The following is a 16,191-nucleotide window of genomic DNA, read 5'->3' on the forward strand; positions in this document are numbered from 1 at the left end:
TCATGCTTTTTTACAAGGTTCTTCCAGTGCAAACATGCATTATTACAGTTGCTAGACATCACAGTCAGAATCACTGTATTTATCAACTGTTGTTTTAATCAAGAAGAATTTCACCATTTTCTGTATGGGAATTTTGCTGTTACTTGTAGGCTGTCCTTACAAATTAAATACTTAGTTAACACTTTTGGAGATATTACTAAAATAGGGCTTTAACTACCACTGAGAGGGATCTAAGTTCATGTACTCAATATTTCTGGGAGTTTTGGGGGTTAATGATGTGAAAATGAGTTTTCATTCTCTCGTTATACACACGTTTTTAAGGCATGTGCAGATCATTGTTTTCCCCCTTTAGAATAAACACAAAAAGTTTGAATCTAAATATATTAATTGTGGAATTTTAGAGATTACATTGAAATGCAATTTGTACAGAAATGTAGGAGATAAACATTAAACTAAATAAAAGTTGAGACAACTACAGGTGCATTTGTCTTCTGTCGACATTTTATTGACTAAAATGATTCATGAATTAATCCGCACGATAATGATGAATTGGTGAAAGTCCTGCACTGTTGCACAAGGTTGTGTCAGGGGGGCACAGGCCTGCCATTGTGCGGTGATGTTGGTTTTAACTGTGCTGGATAGTGGCGGCAGCAGCAGGAACTGTTGTCGGTCCTGCCCACAGATCTGCATCCTGGTGCCACGTCAGGAGTCCCTGCGTCAGTAGGTGCAACCTGACTGACAGGCCACCCGACCAATCAGAAGGCGCCATGGAGGGAGGCGGTTGGTCTGACTCAGTGAGATCAGAGGGGGGCGAAGCTTATTTGACAGGCGTTCCCAGCGACCGGAGTAACTAACTGGCAGCCAAACTGAAGACATGTGTGGTGAGTATATCCTGCGTCTGTTTTATTCAGTGGGGAATGTATCTTATTTCCCGTTTGCCAAAATAGCAAGTAAATCAAATTGCTGGCATCGACACAGCTGGCATCGTTAGCTAAAGCTGAAGGCACAAGTCGTTTGAAATTAGCTAGGGGTGGCTAACCTGAGTTAGCGAACATGAGCTGGTGTTGCTGATGCTGTCAGCCAGCTAACTATAAACCAGTAAATGTTTAATGTACCTCTACATGTCCTCTGTGTGATTTGTGATGGAGACTACCAAACACCTCGGCATCTGGGAGTAACGTAAAAGCGACAAGCTGCTTTCTTCTTGCCAGTCCCGACAGACAGACAGCTAACGTGGTTTTCGCGGTGACATTACGCAAATCCTGTGACTTTCCACTAAACCTGTTTCACTCTGGTTTGTTGATCTAAATGCTTGAATAAGTTGTGAGTTAATATTGCCTTTATGCTTTAGCTTGTGCCCTCCTGATGCATCCTTTGCTCTTAAAAATTAAAGGGGTGTTGGATGTGTTACCCCGATGTATAATGCACTAATGTTAAACCCATTCCTGGAGTTCCCGGAAAATTATGCCTTTGTTCACGATTGGGAAATGTAGTGAAGATGTTTTGTTAGTATCTGTCACTGCCTCCTGTCTCTTCTCTTCTGTCACTTGTGGCTGATAAGTGATGTCTCTCTGTCTCCCATCACTGTCACCACAGTCTCTTAAGTGCACCAATCAGACCAGATAGACCTGCTGGTAATAAAATGTCCCTATACTCAGGTTAATAGTTACCCTTGTTAAACCATTTATTTCTTGCTTGGTCTTGAGATTTTTGCCTCCCTGGTGCAGCATTTTTCCCTGGCGAGTTGCCCCTGACTGCCTCTCTCCATCCCCTGCTGCTCTCAATGAATGCTCTGTTGAACCACTCTTTCCACGGGCTTCACATTTGCATTTCCTTCTCAGTACTTAGCTGTGTAACAGGGCAATATTTCGTGCCTCCTCTTTAGCCAGTTTAAGGTGATACTCCTTTCAGTGTGTGTTAGTTATTAGATTGGCTGTAAAAGCCAAATGTTTGCAGGAAGAACTGCTGATAATTGCTAAAATGTGTCAATTAAATGAGTCATTTTGATATATGTGGGCCTGTCATTGTACCATAATAGTCTTTGAGTCTGTTTGGTGGTAATACACAAACAAATCTTAGTCTGGTTGATTGAGTGGCAGTCAATGCAAAGAGGGTTTTAATGTGCAGTCATGCAGTGACCATCTTGGCTTGGATTTTCCTCGTGACAATGACTCCCTCCCCACCCATCCTCTGAGCAGGAGATACCAGCGTGTGAAACACCAGGTCTATAGATACACTCCATTGTCTCAAAGCAAGTCCTACTGCTGTACCTGAGAACAATATTTGTTTTGTGTTTTCTTTTTTTTTTACCATTACCTGGAAGGAATCCAGTTGCATTCTTCCTCAACCACCTTGACATATCTATTGTTGTCATTGTTAAGCCTCATCAACTCTTGGTGGAATCATAACAACATGATCATAGCCAGTTTTTGTTCTATAAAAGCCTGTAGTTCAAAAGAATATTTCCAGGCTAATTTTAAGACAGTGAGTAAATAGTCATATTTGTGTCTTAAATCCACATGCATTGATACTGTTTGTGCGGTGGTGCAATAAGCCCTCAATATCAGCTGTAAAACAGACAGAAGTAGTTGTTCTAGTTTGACAGAGATTTCAATCAACCTGAACTTAAAGCTGCCCTTCTAAGCAGGCTTTTATAGTAGAAAGTAAGAAAAAATAATTATTATTAGCAGACCAAAATTCTTTATATGAAAAACACAGCTTGAATCTTGAATATGTTTTCCCTCTCCCCAGGAATCTTTGCCTATCTCAACTACCATGTGCCAAGGACCCGGCGTGAGATCCTTGAGATCCTCCTCAAAGGTCTGCGACGTCTGGAGTACAGAGGCTATGACTCAGCCGGTGAGTGTGATTGGAAAAAGCTCATATCACCAACACACTCTTGCCTGTTTATCAGGCCTTTTTCCTTGTCTGGCCCCTCACTGTCTGCCTGATTATTGCCACCAGGTCGCTGACAGTATTTGCAGTGTGTCCAGTATAATGTTAATGCAGTATAGGAATCACCTTTATCAGTTGATGTGTTGTATATTTATTTCAATGAGTTGGGAACTCAAACCAAGACAGTGTTCTGTGAATTATTTAACGGCCATTATCAAGTGGTTGGGTTAGACTGAGTGCACCATTAATGGAGCTTATTTTACTGTATGTTGAGTTCATTTGCATCTCAGTCTTAAGGATTTTTACAGACATTCATTGAGTGTAGCAGCATCTTATGTTGAAGTTCTGCTTTGATGTTAAACCAAAAACAGGACATGACTTGCAAAGTGGTAATTCCACTGTAATACTTTTTAACTGATATTTAAGGACTTTGTGATTCTTTTATCTTCTTTTATCATGTTATTTCTCTCTTTTTTTTTTTTTTCTTTTTTCTTTTTTTTGTCAGGCGTGGGAATTGATGGGGGTAATGGCAAGGAGTGGGAGTCCAACGCCAAGACTATCCAACTGATCAAGCAACGCGGAAAAGTGAAGGTTCTTGACGAGGAGATCCACAGTAAGCTGAGATGAAGTTTCTCACCTTAAAAGAATGAGTCTAACGATTGACTTGATTTGTCATACTGTACACTGTGGTGCAGTTGGGATACTAAACATTGTCTGCTGGCTTGTGTTTGTTCAACCTTTAGAACAGCAGGATATTGACCTGGATGTGGAGTTTGATGTTCACCTTGGCATTGCTCACACCCGCTGGGCCACCCATGGTGTACCAAGCCCAGTTAACAGCCATCCACATAGATCTGACAAGACCAACGGTTAGTTGTGTTAAAGATAGAAAGCTAACTCAGTCTACACAACCAAGTGTTTTACGTTGCATTCCACAACAGCTTAGTCTGTTTTTGTTTTTAACCTGGATGCAGGTATTTTGATATCCTGAAGTTTATGATAATCTATCTGCTCCACAGAGTTCATTGTCATTCACAATGGAATTATCACCAACTACAAAGACCTGAGGAAATTCCTGGTGAGCAAATATCTTTCATAAACTACTCTAGACATCTTGTCATCACTCTTACTTATAGATGGGACTTACACTCTCTCCCTCCCGTCTCCACAGGAGAGCAAAGGCTATGAGTTTGAGTCAGAGACTGACACAGAGACCATCGCCAAGCTGGTGAAGTACATGTTTGACAACCGGGAGAGTGACGACATCAGTTTTACTACACTGGTGGAACGGGTGATCCAGCAGCTGGTAAGAACCTGCTCATACACTCTGCTGCTCCTTGTGATCAACAGATAAAAGAGCCTGTCTGATGTGTTTGCTCTTTGCTCCACCTGCCAGGAGGGAGCTTTTGCCCTGGTCTTCAAGAGTGTCCACTACCCTGGAGAGGCAGTTTGCACAAGGTACTCCACCACCCAATGCTGTCAAAGTGTTGTTAGTTATTGCTGATACAAGCACTGTTGGCTTATTATTATGTTGCTGTGCAGGAGGGGAAGTCCTCTGCTGATTGGAGTGAGGAGTGATCACAAGCTGTCCACAGATCATATTCCTGTGCTCTACCGCTCATGTGAGTTTCTGTTTCTGTTTATGAATGTGTGGAATGTGCGTTTCTAATTTTTCCACGTGACTGCATAAGTGTGACTGAGGCCCACTTTTTTCCTTTTCTCAGCTGCTAAAGACAAGAAGAGCTGCGGTGCCCTACCCAGGACAGACCAGGACACCTGCCTGTTCCCTGTGGATGAGAAAGCTGTGGAGTACTACTTTGCCTCAGATGCAAGGTAAGCAGATAGCTGTGTCTTTGTATCCACCCTTTTTTACAGCAAATTCTCCTTGAAACATGCATCCCAGTTTGTCTCAGTCTTGTCTGTTGAGCGTAAATCGAACGTCTGATGTGTTGTGGTCTGTCTCTTTGTCACAACAGTGCAGTGATTGAGCACACGAACCGGGTGATCTTCCTGGAGGACGATGATGTGGCTGCCGTGATGGATGGCCGGTTGTCCATCCACAGGATAAAGCGCAGGGCTGGAGACTACCCAGCTCGCGCCATCCAAACCTTGCAGATGGAGCTACAGCAAATCATGAAGGGTGAGTGGAGGGTCAGCCTTTGCTGCGATCACATTTTCTCCTCACCATAAATTACTTCAGGCCATATTAGGAAGTAAATCATTTGTGCTCTACCTTGTAATTTCTGTCCTGTATCCTGTTATTATTGTGTACCTTTTAATAGGAGACTGGAAGCTTATATTACTGAACAGGCTTTTAACACCCAGCCCTGAGGCTATCCTTGTTATTATCCAAGTAGTTACAGCCCTGCTGGATGAGTTGCACCCCCCGGGGAAGCCAGTCTTTAAAATGACCCCCCAGAGTTACCTTTATCTCCCTCACCTTCCCTCTCTGTGCCTGAGCTGACATGTAGCCCATTCATTTTGAAGCTGGACTGTAAAGGTTTTACATGTTGTTTTGACTTTTTATTCCAGCAAACTGGTAGTAAAATTTATTTGAATTCAAACAAAGGCTGATGAAGTTAAAGTGTAAATTTCCACTTTAATTTGAGAGTATTTACATGCAGTTCCCTAAATTAAAAGAAGTACATTCTACGAAATATGCTGAGTCTGCTTCCTTGTTGAGAGTTGTGGGAGAAGATCAATACCACTCTCTTATCATTAAATATGAAGCTACAGGCAGTTAGCGTGACGAAGTGGCCTATCTATTCAACGGTATAATGGGGGTTTGCGTTTCCCCATAAAATGGCAAGTTATAGTTTTTGTACAGATGAAAGAAATGAGATATAATGTGTTAATTAGGGAGATTTAGAAGTAGCAGTAGGTGGATTCTGTTAGTTTTGGACAGAGCTAGGCTAACTGTTTCCTCCTGTTGCCAGTCTTTGTGTTAAGCTAAGATAACCAGCTGCTGGCTGTAGCTTCATATTTATCAAACAGACATGAAAATGCTATCAGCCTTCTCATCTAACTCTGGTCATGAAAGTGAATTAATATATTTCCTGAAATGTCGAATATTCCTTTGAAGGGACTAGAGCTACATTTTCATTATTCCTCTGTTTTAGTGTTGATTAATCTGCCAAATATTTCCTTGATCAATCATTAAGTCTATCAAACATCAATAAGTAGTGAAAACACTCATCTCAACTTCCCACATCCCAAAGTAATATCCTTAAATACCCTATCTTGTCTGACCAATAGTCCTAAAAATATATCATTTACGATCGTATGTGATAGAAACAAGCAGCAGATCCCCATATGTGAGAAGCTGGAATCAATTTGACAAAAATGACTGAAATGATTAATTAATCAATCAATCAATCAACTGATCCTTGCAGCTCTAGAGAGGGGCAAATGTGCCAGGCTTCAGAGCCAACACAATGAAAAATGTGTCACTGTCACAATAACTGATTAGAAGTCTGTGAATGTTTTTTTTTTCTTTTTTTTTTTTTTTTTCCCCTTCTCCTCCACTGACTCTTCCTCAGTAATCCAGCAGAGGGCAGAGTGAAACTGATGCTGGCTGCATTCGACATTCCTTTGTGGTCCTGTCATTACTCAGCCTCTCTCCTCTGTCTCAGTTTCTGGAGCCTTTTTGCTGAATAACCTAATTTTCATTACCCAAATTGCTGTCAGGAGCAGGAGAAACAGCTCTTGCATATCTCGCTGTCACAGTTTGCAATGGATGGAAAAACACTATCTCCCCGATGTCTCATGTTTGTTTTCCTTCATTTCAAGAGTGGCCTGACACTGTGGCTCTGAATTTATAATAAAGCAACAAAAAACGTTGAGATATTTCTTGCTTCTCCATGAGGCTGTGGTTTGCATTTTCAGGGGCTTTATGTGTGTCAACAAGATCCCTCTCTGACGGCATTTACCTTTTTTTTTTGTTTGTTTTTTTTCATGAATTAGTGTTGAAAATAATCCCCTGATTTCTGACCCTCCCACCACAGGCAACTACAGCTCCTTCATGCAGAAGGAGATCTTTGAGCAGCCAGAGTCTGTTGTCAACACTATGAGAGGGAGAGTCAACTTTGACAACAACACAGGTTAGAGGTGTCTTATTAGTTTTCTCAGTGCAGCATTGATATAATAACACACATAAATGCACTGTGTTCTACTTTGTCCCCATTTTCTTTCTCCACATTTTATAACTCTGGGATTGCCACATTTGAATAACCTCTAAAAGTGCAAACAGTCATTCTTTTTCTTCATGCATTTTGCTCAAACACATGGTCAGATGTCTTTAGTTTAGGAAAGCACACGCTGATTTATTTCAGTTGCCTGCATGCCACTACATGTCAGAGTCTTAATTTTAAAATGAAAGAGTTTTTTCTCTTTTTCTTCTCATGGTTCATGAATAAATAAAGCAGAGTTACATACATGTAAAAAGCAAAACCAGTTGTTTTAAATTATTTTTTTCTCAGCACTCTTTGTGACCTTTTTTTTTAAATAAGGAGCAAAATGATGGATTAGCTGTTTGGCTTTTCAGTGACACTGGGTGGACTGAAGGACCACATCAAAGAGATCCAGAGGTGTCGGCGACTTATTCTTATTGCCTGTGGCACCAGCTACCATGCTGGAGTAGCGGTGAGTAGCCATTTACCAAACACTTCTTTAGTGTAATTTCACATCATGGACATGCGTCTGTTTCACCGTCCACACTGAGTCCGTCAGACAAGTAGCAAATGCGATGTCTGTATCATTGACACGGGTGCGTAAGGGTTGTGTGCTAGCACGTGTGCTCGACCAGTCTTTAACAGAATGATGCTGAGCAGTCTGTTTTTTTCCCAGACCCGCCAGGTCCTGGAGGAGCTAACTGAGCTACCTGTCATGGTGGAGCTGGCCAGCGACTTCCTGGACAGGAACACACCCGTCTTCCGAGACGACGTCTGCTTCTTTATCAGCCAGTCAGGTGGGGAGGCCAGTGCCATCTGGACTTGATCTGGTGCACATTCCCCATTTGTCTTCCAGTTTCCGTCTGGTGGAGCCACTTTGGCTCTTCCTGATTAATTTCTTGTGTGCTGCTTGAGTCTTAGCAAAATTCTGCTGTACAGTTCAGTTTTCTGCAGCTTTGGGAATGTGTGACTTTGTGTCATCCTTTTTTTCAATGTGTGATATGTTTGTGATGGGCCCTGTGGTTTTTCTGTGAAGCTGTTTCAAATCTGAGTCCTGTATGGTGCAAAAGCAATTTCCGAAACAAGGAGATAAATCAACTTAATTTTACTGTCAGAACTGTTACGTTGCACAAACTGTTGTGTTTTCCATTTCTGCCAATCCTCCAGGGGAGACTGCTGACAGCCTTATGGCCCTGCGCTACTGTAAGGAGAGAGGGGCTCTGACTGTGGGTGTCACCAACACAGTGGGTAGCTCCATCTCCAGGGAGACTGACTGCGGAGTCCACATCAACGCTGGGCCTGAGATCGGAGTAGCCAGCACCAAGGTAAGCCATGACAAGTCTCACTTCTGAAGGCCCATGGAATTTATAAACGCCTATGTTTTTACCACAATGCACATTTATCACACAGGGTCTCATACAGCCTCAGTGACTGCAACAGTACATTTGCTCATAACCATCTTCTAATCTGAACCATTTCTAGAATATCTGGGGAATATTTAGTATCATCGTTCAGTCAGCAGCCAGGCTGAAGAGCTGGTCAGGTCCCATTAGTCACACAGGTGAATGCAGTGGGTGCATTTTCAGCTTGTTGTTCTGCCCCTGGGGCAGATTTTGTATTGGTCTGTATGACAGCTTGATTAAAAGTTATTGAAGGAATATAAATTAATACCAATATTAAAGATTGCGGGCATGGATTATTCAGAGAAAGCAATAGTTTGCATAAATTATAATGTGCATTTTAATACTATTAGCAAATACATTTTCAGGTTGCAACTCTAGTTTTTATTTATGCACCTGCCAATTGGACAAAACAGAACAGTTGGTGACAATTCACGTGGGTTTAAACAGCTGGCAGAGATTTGTATGTTACATCAGCAGTTACTGCTAACACACCAAGCCACACGTATTGCTCAGCTGAAAAAAAAACACAAAAACAAACCTTTTTCTGTCATCGCAGGCATTTGGCCACCTGAGGCACCTGAGGTAGTAGAAACATATGTTTTTTATATTTTGGTTGAACTGACCTTATGACACCGAGCTTCAGTCAACAATACACCAGTTTGTTGCATCATCTCATAAATGAACTCAACGCCCACTGACACTGAAAGAAACCCAGATGAAAACCTCATTGTGAGTCTGGTACCGCCTCTTAGAAGCTGACATTTTCCTCCACTCTGATACCACAGGGAGTTGAAGAAGCCTGATATTCTCATCTCAACTCATGTAAAGTCAGAATCCTTGGTTTTCAGCCCTCCCCACCCCCACCCCCACCCCCACCTCTCTCTCAAAAAACCAAAAGGATTTGCCAGTTTGGACTCAGAGCAGAGCAGAGAATCAGTGGAGCCCCAGCCGCAGCAAAGTGAGAAAAGAGAGAGAGAGAGTGAGAATGGAGCAGGTCCCTCCCTGGCCCAGCCCTTGGGCTTGGCTCAGCGACTCTTGCGCTGCTCCAAAGCCCCAGAGCACGTCTCAGAGACGCCATCATTTACTGCTTGACTGGCTGGGCCACACACCCACACCCAGCTCAACCAAATGCTGCACAACCTAGCTCATCAAATCACTGGAGAGCATGTATCGCACCCATCTGCTATATGACTCCAAATTCATCTACTTGACCTGAATTTTTTCTGTTTCATGCTTATTAAATTTTTTTTTTTTTTTGTTAACTGGAAAATAGAAAAAGAAAAAGAGATTTTTCCAGTTTGTTTGGTCATATTCAAGATTTATAGAATAATTTGAGAGTTGAGACGAAATACTATACTATACTATGCTATCAAAAGGCAAATCCTGCTGGCACGTCAAGGGGCTGAAAATGGAAGAAGACTGCTTGAATTAGGCAATAATGGTATCCATTGGGAATTTACGGGGGTACAAAGCTTGTTTTCTATTCCACAACTGTTTGGGTTTGAGAGAAGTTTGTTCATATTCCAGCTGTATGTTGGTCATCGTTGTAGGGTAACAGCTGGCATGTTCTGTACAAAAAACACTAAAGTTGGTGACATGAGCACAGAAACACACAGTTTACTATGTGGATTGAATATGTTGCCACATCTAGGCCAATAGCACAGACCGTCAGAGTTCTGAGGGACTGTGGTTAGCGTGCTGTCAGGAGGAAAAAAAAAAAACACTGTAAAGGTTTTACAGCTATTTTCTTGGCCTTAGACACTGGCATTCCTGAGTCCGGAGGGTCCCGTGAAATAACTTGGCTTCACTTGAACACTGATTAAATCTCCCAAATGGGCATGGAAGGCCTCCAAACGTGCTCCAAAAACACAGAGAGAGTGTGAGTTGATGACGACAGGCATCGAGTCTCAAATGTGCTGAGGTTGCGAGGGGTGACATTTCCAGGATGATCAGAGAGGGTGCTCTCTGATGTGATGTGGTGTGTGTGTGTCCCTGTGTGTGTGCGCGCGTTCATCAAGTTTTCCAGGATGAGCAGCACTAGCTTGACTGAGCTCAACTGCATGCATTTTAATGCTGTTTGGCGGGTACTAAAATCTTCCTCTCCTTCCATTTCTCATCTGGTGCAGATTATAAGATGGAGACAAAGTTCACTATCAAAACGGAGAGACAAGAAACACAAGGCTCCGCAAACTTTCTTTAAAGAGAGGCTGAAGTTAACATCAGGTTGCTGCTATTTAGTTTCAGTGTTGTTCTCCAAAACAGGAAAAGTACTTTACCTTCTGTAATTGGGTCACCACAAGCAATATTCCCATGTCCAGGGAGAGCTTGTGACCATTTCTACATGTGTGCACACATCATTGTACAGCTGTTTTCTTTGTAAATCGGCCAATAAGAAAAAATTTCAAAAAGTTAAAATTTTTTGTGCTGACATTAATAACACATACACTCTGCTTATCTGACTTTTTGCTCTGCAGGCCTACACCAGCCAGTTTGTGGCCCTGATCATGTTTGCCCTTTTGATGTGCGATGACAGGATTTCCATGCAGCCCAGACGGCGTGAGATAATCCAGGGTCTGAGAGTGCTTCCAGGTAAATCAAGCCACGAGTACTCTGCTTCAGCCAGGGAAATCCTGATCACATGTGAGATTAAAATGCATAGGGATGGAAAACAGCTCTCGGAGCAAAGATCAAGTACATCCAAAGCCTGCTTCATTTTTGTTGTTTCTTCAAACAATCCTCTTGGAAGAGGAAGCTAAGTGATGAGACGGGAATCAGAAGAAGAAAGAGTAAGAGGAGGAGGGAGGACTATCTGTTGGCTTTAAGCCTTTGCATGCTGCTCTGGATCTAAAACATATGATGGCATGTCCCTAATGGGAAACTAATGAGGAACGTCTGGCCACTCCCTGACCAACATTATGACCCAGTTCGGTCCAGATTCCAGCATGTGACAGCAGCAGCATGTTTACACAGTACTTTATTCAAAGATTACACATAGTTGTTTTAAGGCTCAGTCCTATCTGTTCTTATCTGTTCTGTGTGTGTTAGACCTGATTAAGGAGGTCCTCAGTTTGGATGATGAGATCCAGAAGTTGGCAACAGAGCTGTACCAGCAGAAGAGTGTGCTGATCATGGGTAGAGGCTACCATTACGCTACCTGCCTGGAAGGAGCACTGGTGAGCAAATACAACTTCCTTGGTTGATTGAGGTCTTGTGTTTTGAAATGTAAACCATGACTTCAATGTAAGTTTAGATTTTCTTAACCTGTGGGTGATTTTATTTTTATTTTTTTTCATCCTGTGTAGAAAATCAAGGAGATCACGTACATGCATTCAGAGGGCATCCTGGCTGGAGAGCTGAAACATGGTCCGCTGGCCCTGGTGGATAAACTCATGCCGGTCATCATGATCATCATGAGAGACCACACCTACACCAAATGTCAGAACGCCCTGCAGCAAGTCGTCGCCCGCCAGGTGACACCTACACACACACACCCCAAAAATCTAATCTAATGGATATTTACCAAACATTGATATATAACGTTATGATCCAGTTTTAAATATCCCGTTTCAGCGACAAGTGATAACAAACCCTGCAGACTCTTGATTTACTCACTAAAATGCTGAGGACACACACTGTGTTTTTAATGCTGTAAACCAGAACATGTAAAGTTCAAACACAACACCTGAACACTGGGTAACCACAGTACATCTTGCATGTTGGGTTAATTTTCACAGTCCTGTCTGTGCCACACCTCTGATCCTGCACCTCAGTAAAAACAAGGGAGGGGTTGGTTCAGTGTGACATCATTGCTGTCAGTAATCTGCAGCAGATGTGGTCTTAAGAGGTGTTAAACTAAACTGAGATGAGGAGGAAAAAAACGGGTATTTTCATAGTTGGCTTCTTGTGAATTGTGTACCGGTTTAGAATGACACCAACAGATGATGTACTTGACATTTAAAGCCTTTTTTTTATTGACTTTTTACAGGGCCGTCCTATTGTGATCTGTGACAAAGATGATTACGAGACCATCAAGAACTCCAGCCGCACCATCAAAGTGCCTCACTGTGTGGACTGCCTGCAGGGCATCCTGAGCGTCATCCCCCTGCAGCTGCTGTCCTTCCACCTGGCTGTCCTCCGAGGTTACGACGTAAGTACTGTCCCTTCAGGCTGAACAGCCACTGATAATCCAGTGTGTTTGGCTAATTGAGACTTATTTCCTCAACACTTGTGGCACTAAAAAGTAGTTTCAAAGTAGTTTCTTAGCAGTTTTTTTAAGTCCCACGTCTCCACTATTTTCACCTGCAGTAAAACCTTCAGTATCAACAGTACATACAATTGACATGAGGGTACACAAGTCAGAAGAAATTTGACGTTTAGAGGTGAATTGCCGAAAAGACGCTGCACCTCTGTTATAAAGGAGATGTGATTTTACACTGTTGTTATAAGCTCAGTGTGCTTGATTTTCTGGCAGTATACCTCTGAACTGCTTTGTTGGCAAGTGCACTGAGATCCACCACCAGAAACAAACAACATGCAGTGTTTATATGAGCAGGTCACAGAATCCCTAACTCACTTCAACAAGTAACCTAATTTTGAGTCCAAGCTTGTAAACTCTCTAAATCAGATCAAAGGTGATACTCTGACTGTGAGGTTACCTGCCACATTGTGAGGATCACAGTAACATGTAAATACCACCATCTGTGCACAAATTCAGACTGGTTCATTTTTAATGGTAACACAAAACCATGTTGGCAAAGACCACCAGGCATTACTATTATTAGTGTTACTGGTATTTTTGTTTCTTTCTCCAGCTTTAGAGGCAGCTCACTGTTTAAACAGAATTGGACTGGCTGTTGCGTCATTGTATACTTCACTGACTTTGTTGTACTGTAAGGAGGTCAATAGGTCAAAGTAAACAGCTTAACTGAAGTACAGCATATAAATATAGCCAGTATTGACACAGCTTTTGAAGCACTTCACTTCAGAAGGATTTCCTGACAGTACTTGTTTTTATGTCAATGAGTATTCACAGCTATGCCAAGATGTGCTGCTGTTCTGACAGAGAAGCAAACATTTATGTGCACACAGCTTCCTCCCACACCCAGTGTTTTTTTTTTTGTGTTTTGTTTTTTTCTCTTGTTTTTTTTGAGCAGTACTGTTAAGCTGTCATATCGCTGGCTCGAACATTAAAGTGTGTTTTTGTTAAGACTCTGACAGTAGCACTTAGTCAAAAGCAGAAGCCCTGTATGACTTCTTGTCCATTTAAATTGCTGTTGTTTGTCATATAGTAATTGACCCTCCTCTATTGAAATACAGGTGGACTGCCCAAGAAACCTGGCCAAGTCTGTGACAGTAGAGTAAACAGCATCGTTCATCACCTAACAACAAGAGCCTGGTGGACGCGTATTCGAGCAGACATGGCGAGGGAGCGTCTGTATGCAGAAACCAAGAGAAGACAATGTCCTGTTTATGTGTCTAGGCTCTTTTTAATGCAATCTTTTTCTCAACGGTGTATCTCACTGTTGCATATTATCTGTATCTCACTGTCTATTTTCTCAGAAACCTTTGGCATCATTGTCATGTTATTGATAGAGAAGTTCTTTTTCTTCCATGGTGGCAGGACCTGGGCTGGCACTGGCATGTCGTTATCACTCTTTTTGGTTTTGTGTAACCTGTAGCAACTGACAGTGACATTTTGGGTTTATTCACATAGATGTTGAAACGCGTGAGCAAGCCCTCCATGTTTTTTTTCCCCTGATTAGTCTCTCTGGGAGCTGATGTTAAAGCTGTTGACTGACAGAAGTTAGGTTTTAAAGGCCTTTACTGGCTCTTTTTTTCTTTAGTGCAATGATTTGTAGTTTAGTTGGGATATTTTTCTTTGGCAGCTAATCATTTGAAGTGTCTATACTTCACAGTTGAAGTAAACGACTTTCTCGAATCATTCCAAGCCACAGGTCATCGCCTTTTCGTAATTACAGTGCAGTTTGCCAGTTTTGACTCTCTTGGACTTTGTTCTGAGGTCGCACAACTCTGCTGTAGGAACAGCATCATAAGTCAGATCATAGAAAAACTTGTGAATACACTACTGTGTAAAAATCTTCTTGTGTAGGTTACAGAAGCTTGCTCATTGTATAAACCTTGTCTTTCAGATTTCACACTCTAGTCTTGGTGTGCTCATTTAGTGAGAAAAAGCTTTGTTACCTGTGCCACCTACACCAGAGTGAGATTTTTGTTTTCTGCTTTCACTATTTTCTGTACATTATACTTTTATTGTAAAGCTCTCTGTGCACAATTTAGTGTTTGATTCTTATGTTGCTCAATTGCTCAGAAGACAGACAGACTTATTTCCAAGTTCTGGTCTCAAGTTTGCACATAATTTTAAAAACTAAAGTAATTCCAGTGAGATGAATTTAATAACATGCAGTAGAAGTAGCACCCGGTCGCCAGCCCACACCCTACCACCATGACTGCTGCAATATGGGACCATTTGTAGCCATTGCTTGAACCCTTTTTTTTCTTAGAAACATAATTTTTTTTATTATTGAAGTTACTCTTTGATTAGAAACACGAATGTTACTTTAAAATGTCCTGTCGAACCAAAAATCTGCATAATGGCTTTGGCAGTTGTTAAACCAAAACATATATATTTTATATGTTCATCTTATGTTGTTTTTGTAGCCAAACATGTACTAATATTGGTAGATTGTATGATGTGAAGATACTTGGAGGCCTAAAGGGGGCATATGTAGTTACATGGCAGTTATGTAGATGTTTATTTAGTAGAAAGTCAGTTGCCAACTGTGTGCGCATGTGTGTGCATGTGTGTGTGTGTGTGTGTGATCCCAAATGTCTTTTGTTTCAGAAGCCAAGGAAAGAGTGACGTTGTACACACACAGTTGTGTAGTGAGGAAGAAATAGGAGCTGCTTTTTAGTTCATCACATATTTTAGATTTAAATATATTTATCTTGTTTTTGCAAGCAAGCCTTAAAATGGAAGGTTTTTTTTTGCATTTCCTTTTTTGCATTTTTGTTCAACATTGAGCTTTTCCTGAGCCAGTTAAAAGGGTTTGAAAACTGGACAATGTTGTTACAGGTACTTTTCTAACTCACATACATGAGCAGAATTAGATTTCTTTACTGGAGGCACTGATGACAGTAGTGCTGCACTGAATCCTTGTGACATCTGTTGAAAGCTGTTGGGTTACTGAGGGAGTGGGGCACTATTTATTAGTGAAACTGATGCAATAAAGTGTCAAGTACTTCTTGTTTTAAGTGCCTGAGGTCATTGGATGAGAAGGTGGACCCACACATCCTAAAAAATTGACAATGATGCTAAGTATTGTGCTTGATTAGACTGGTCAACAAATATTTCACGATTATTTTATTACAGTAAAACAGCAAGTAGAAATCTAGTCATTGACTTACATTTGGAATAATATTAAAAATCATTGTCGGTTAGTTTTATCTACATTATATACAAAGTTTTCAGGTGCAGGAGACCTTCAGTGGGTGCTTAGAGTGACGATGAAAGATCCCAAACAATGCTAAGTGCCTGCATGGTATAACCAGTCACAGTCTGTAAGGTAAGCAGTAGTGGTCTGATGCATCCACATAAAGTCATAATGGTGGAGACAGTGAGTCTGAAGTTCCTGCACAGAGCTGCCAGGACTGACAGTGCCACATAGATGAGGTCTAAGATGGTCACACAAACAGACAGTGACTGT

The 16,191-nt window shown here is 41.6% G+C and overlaps 1 protein-coding gene across 1 annotated transcript; it reads left to right on the forward strand.

Moving 5' to 3' along the window:
- Nucleotides 1-743: 743 nt before the first annotated feature.
- gfpt1 (glutamine--fructose-6-phosphate transaminase 1) lies at nt 744-15,728 on the forward strand. Its single transcript, XM_071482540.1, has 19 exons — nt 744-881; nt 2,752-2,859; nt 3,401-3,508; nt 3,639-3,764; nt 3,915-3,973; nt 4,067-4,201; nt 4,292-4,353; nt 4,438-4,517; nt 4,620-4,728; nt 4,872-5,035; nt 6,900-6,995; nt 7,439-7,536; nt 7,741-7,861; nt 8,232-8,389; nt 10,942-11,056; nt 11,513-11,640; nt 11,770-11,937; nt 12,453-12,614; nt 13,784-15,728. The coding sequence occupies exons 1-19, from the start codon at nt 875-877 to the stop codon at nt 13,826-13,828; spliced, it is 2,049 nt and encodes a 682-aa protein (XP_071338641.1). The 5' UTR covers nt 744-874; the 3' UTR covers nt 13,829-15,728.
- Nucleotides 15,729-16,191: the final 463 nt, after the last annotated feature.

This window comes from Trachinotus anak, unplaced genomic scaffold (assembly GCF_046630095.1).
Source record: "Trachinotus anak isolate AG129_WGS33_773 ecotype Australia unplaced genomic scaffold, CSIRO_AGI_Tana_v1 ptg000008l, whole genome shotgun sequence".
Taxonomy (NCBI): domain Eukaryota; kingdom Metazoa; phylum Chordata; class Actinopteri; order Carangiformes; family Carangidae; genus Trachinotus; species Trachinotus anak.

Coding starts and splice junctions, on each gene's coding strand:
- gfpt1 (XM_071482540.1), top strand. Junction 3,974..4,066: donor AAGACCTGAGGAAATTCCTG/GTGAGCAAATAT, acceptor CCGTCTCCACAG/GAGAGCAAAGGCTATGAGTT. Junction 7,537..7,740: donor GCTACCATGCTGGAGTAGCG/GTGAGTAGCCAT, acceptor TTTTTTTCCCAG/ACCCGCCAGGTCCTGGAGGA.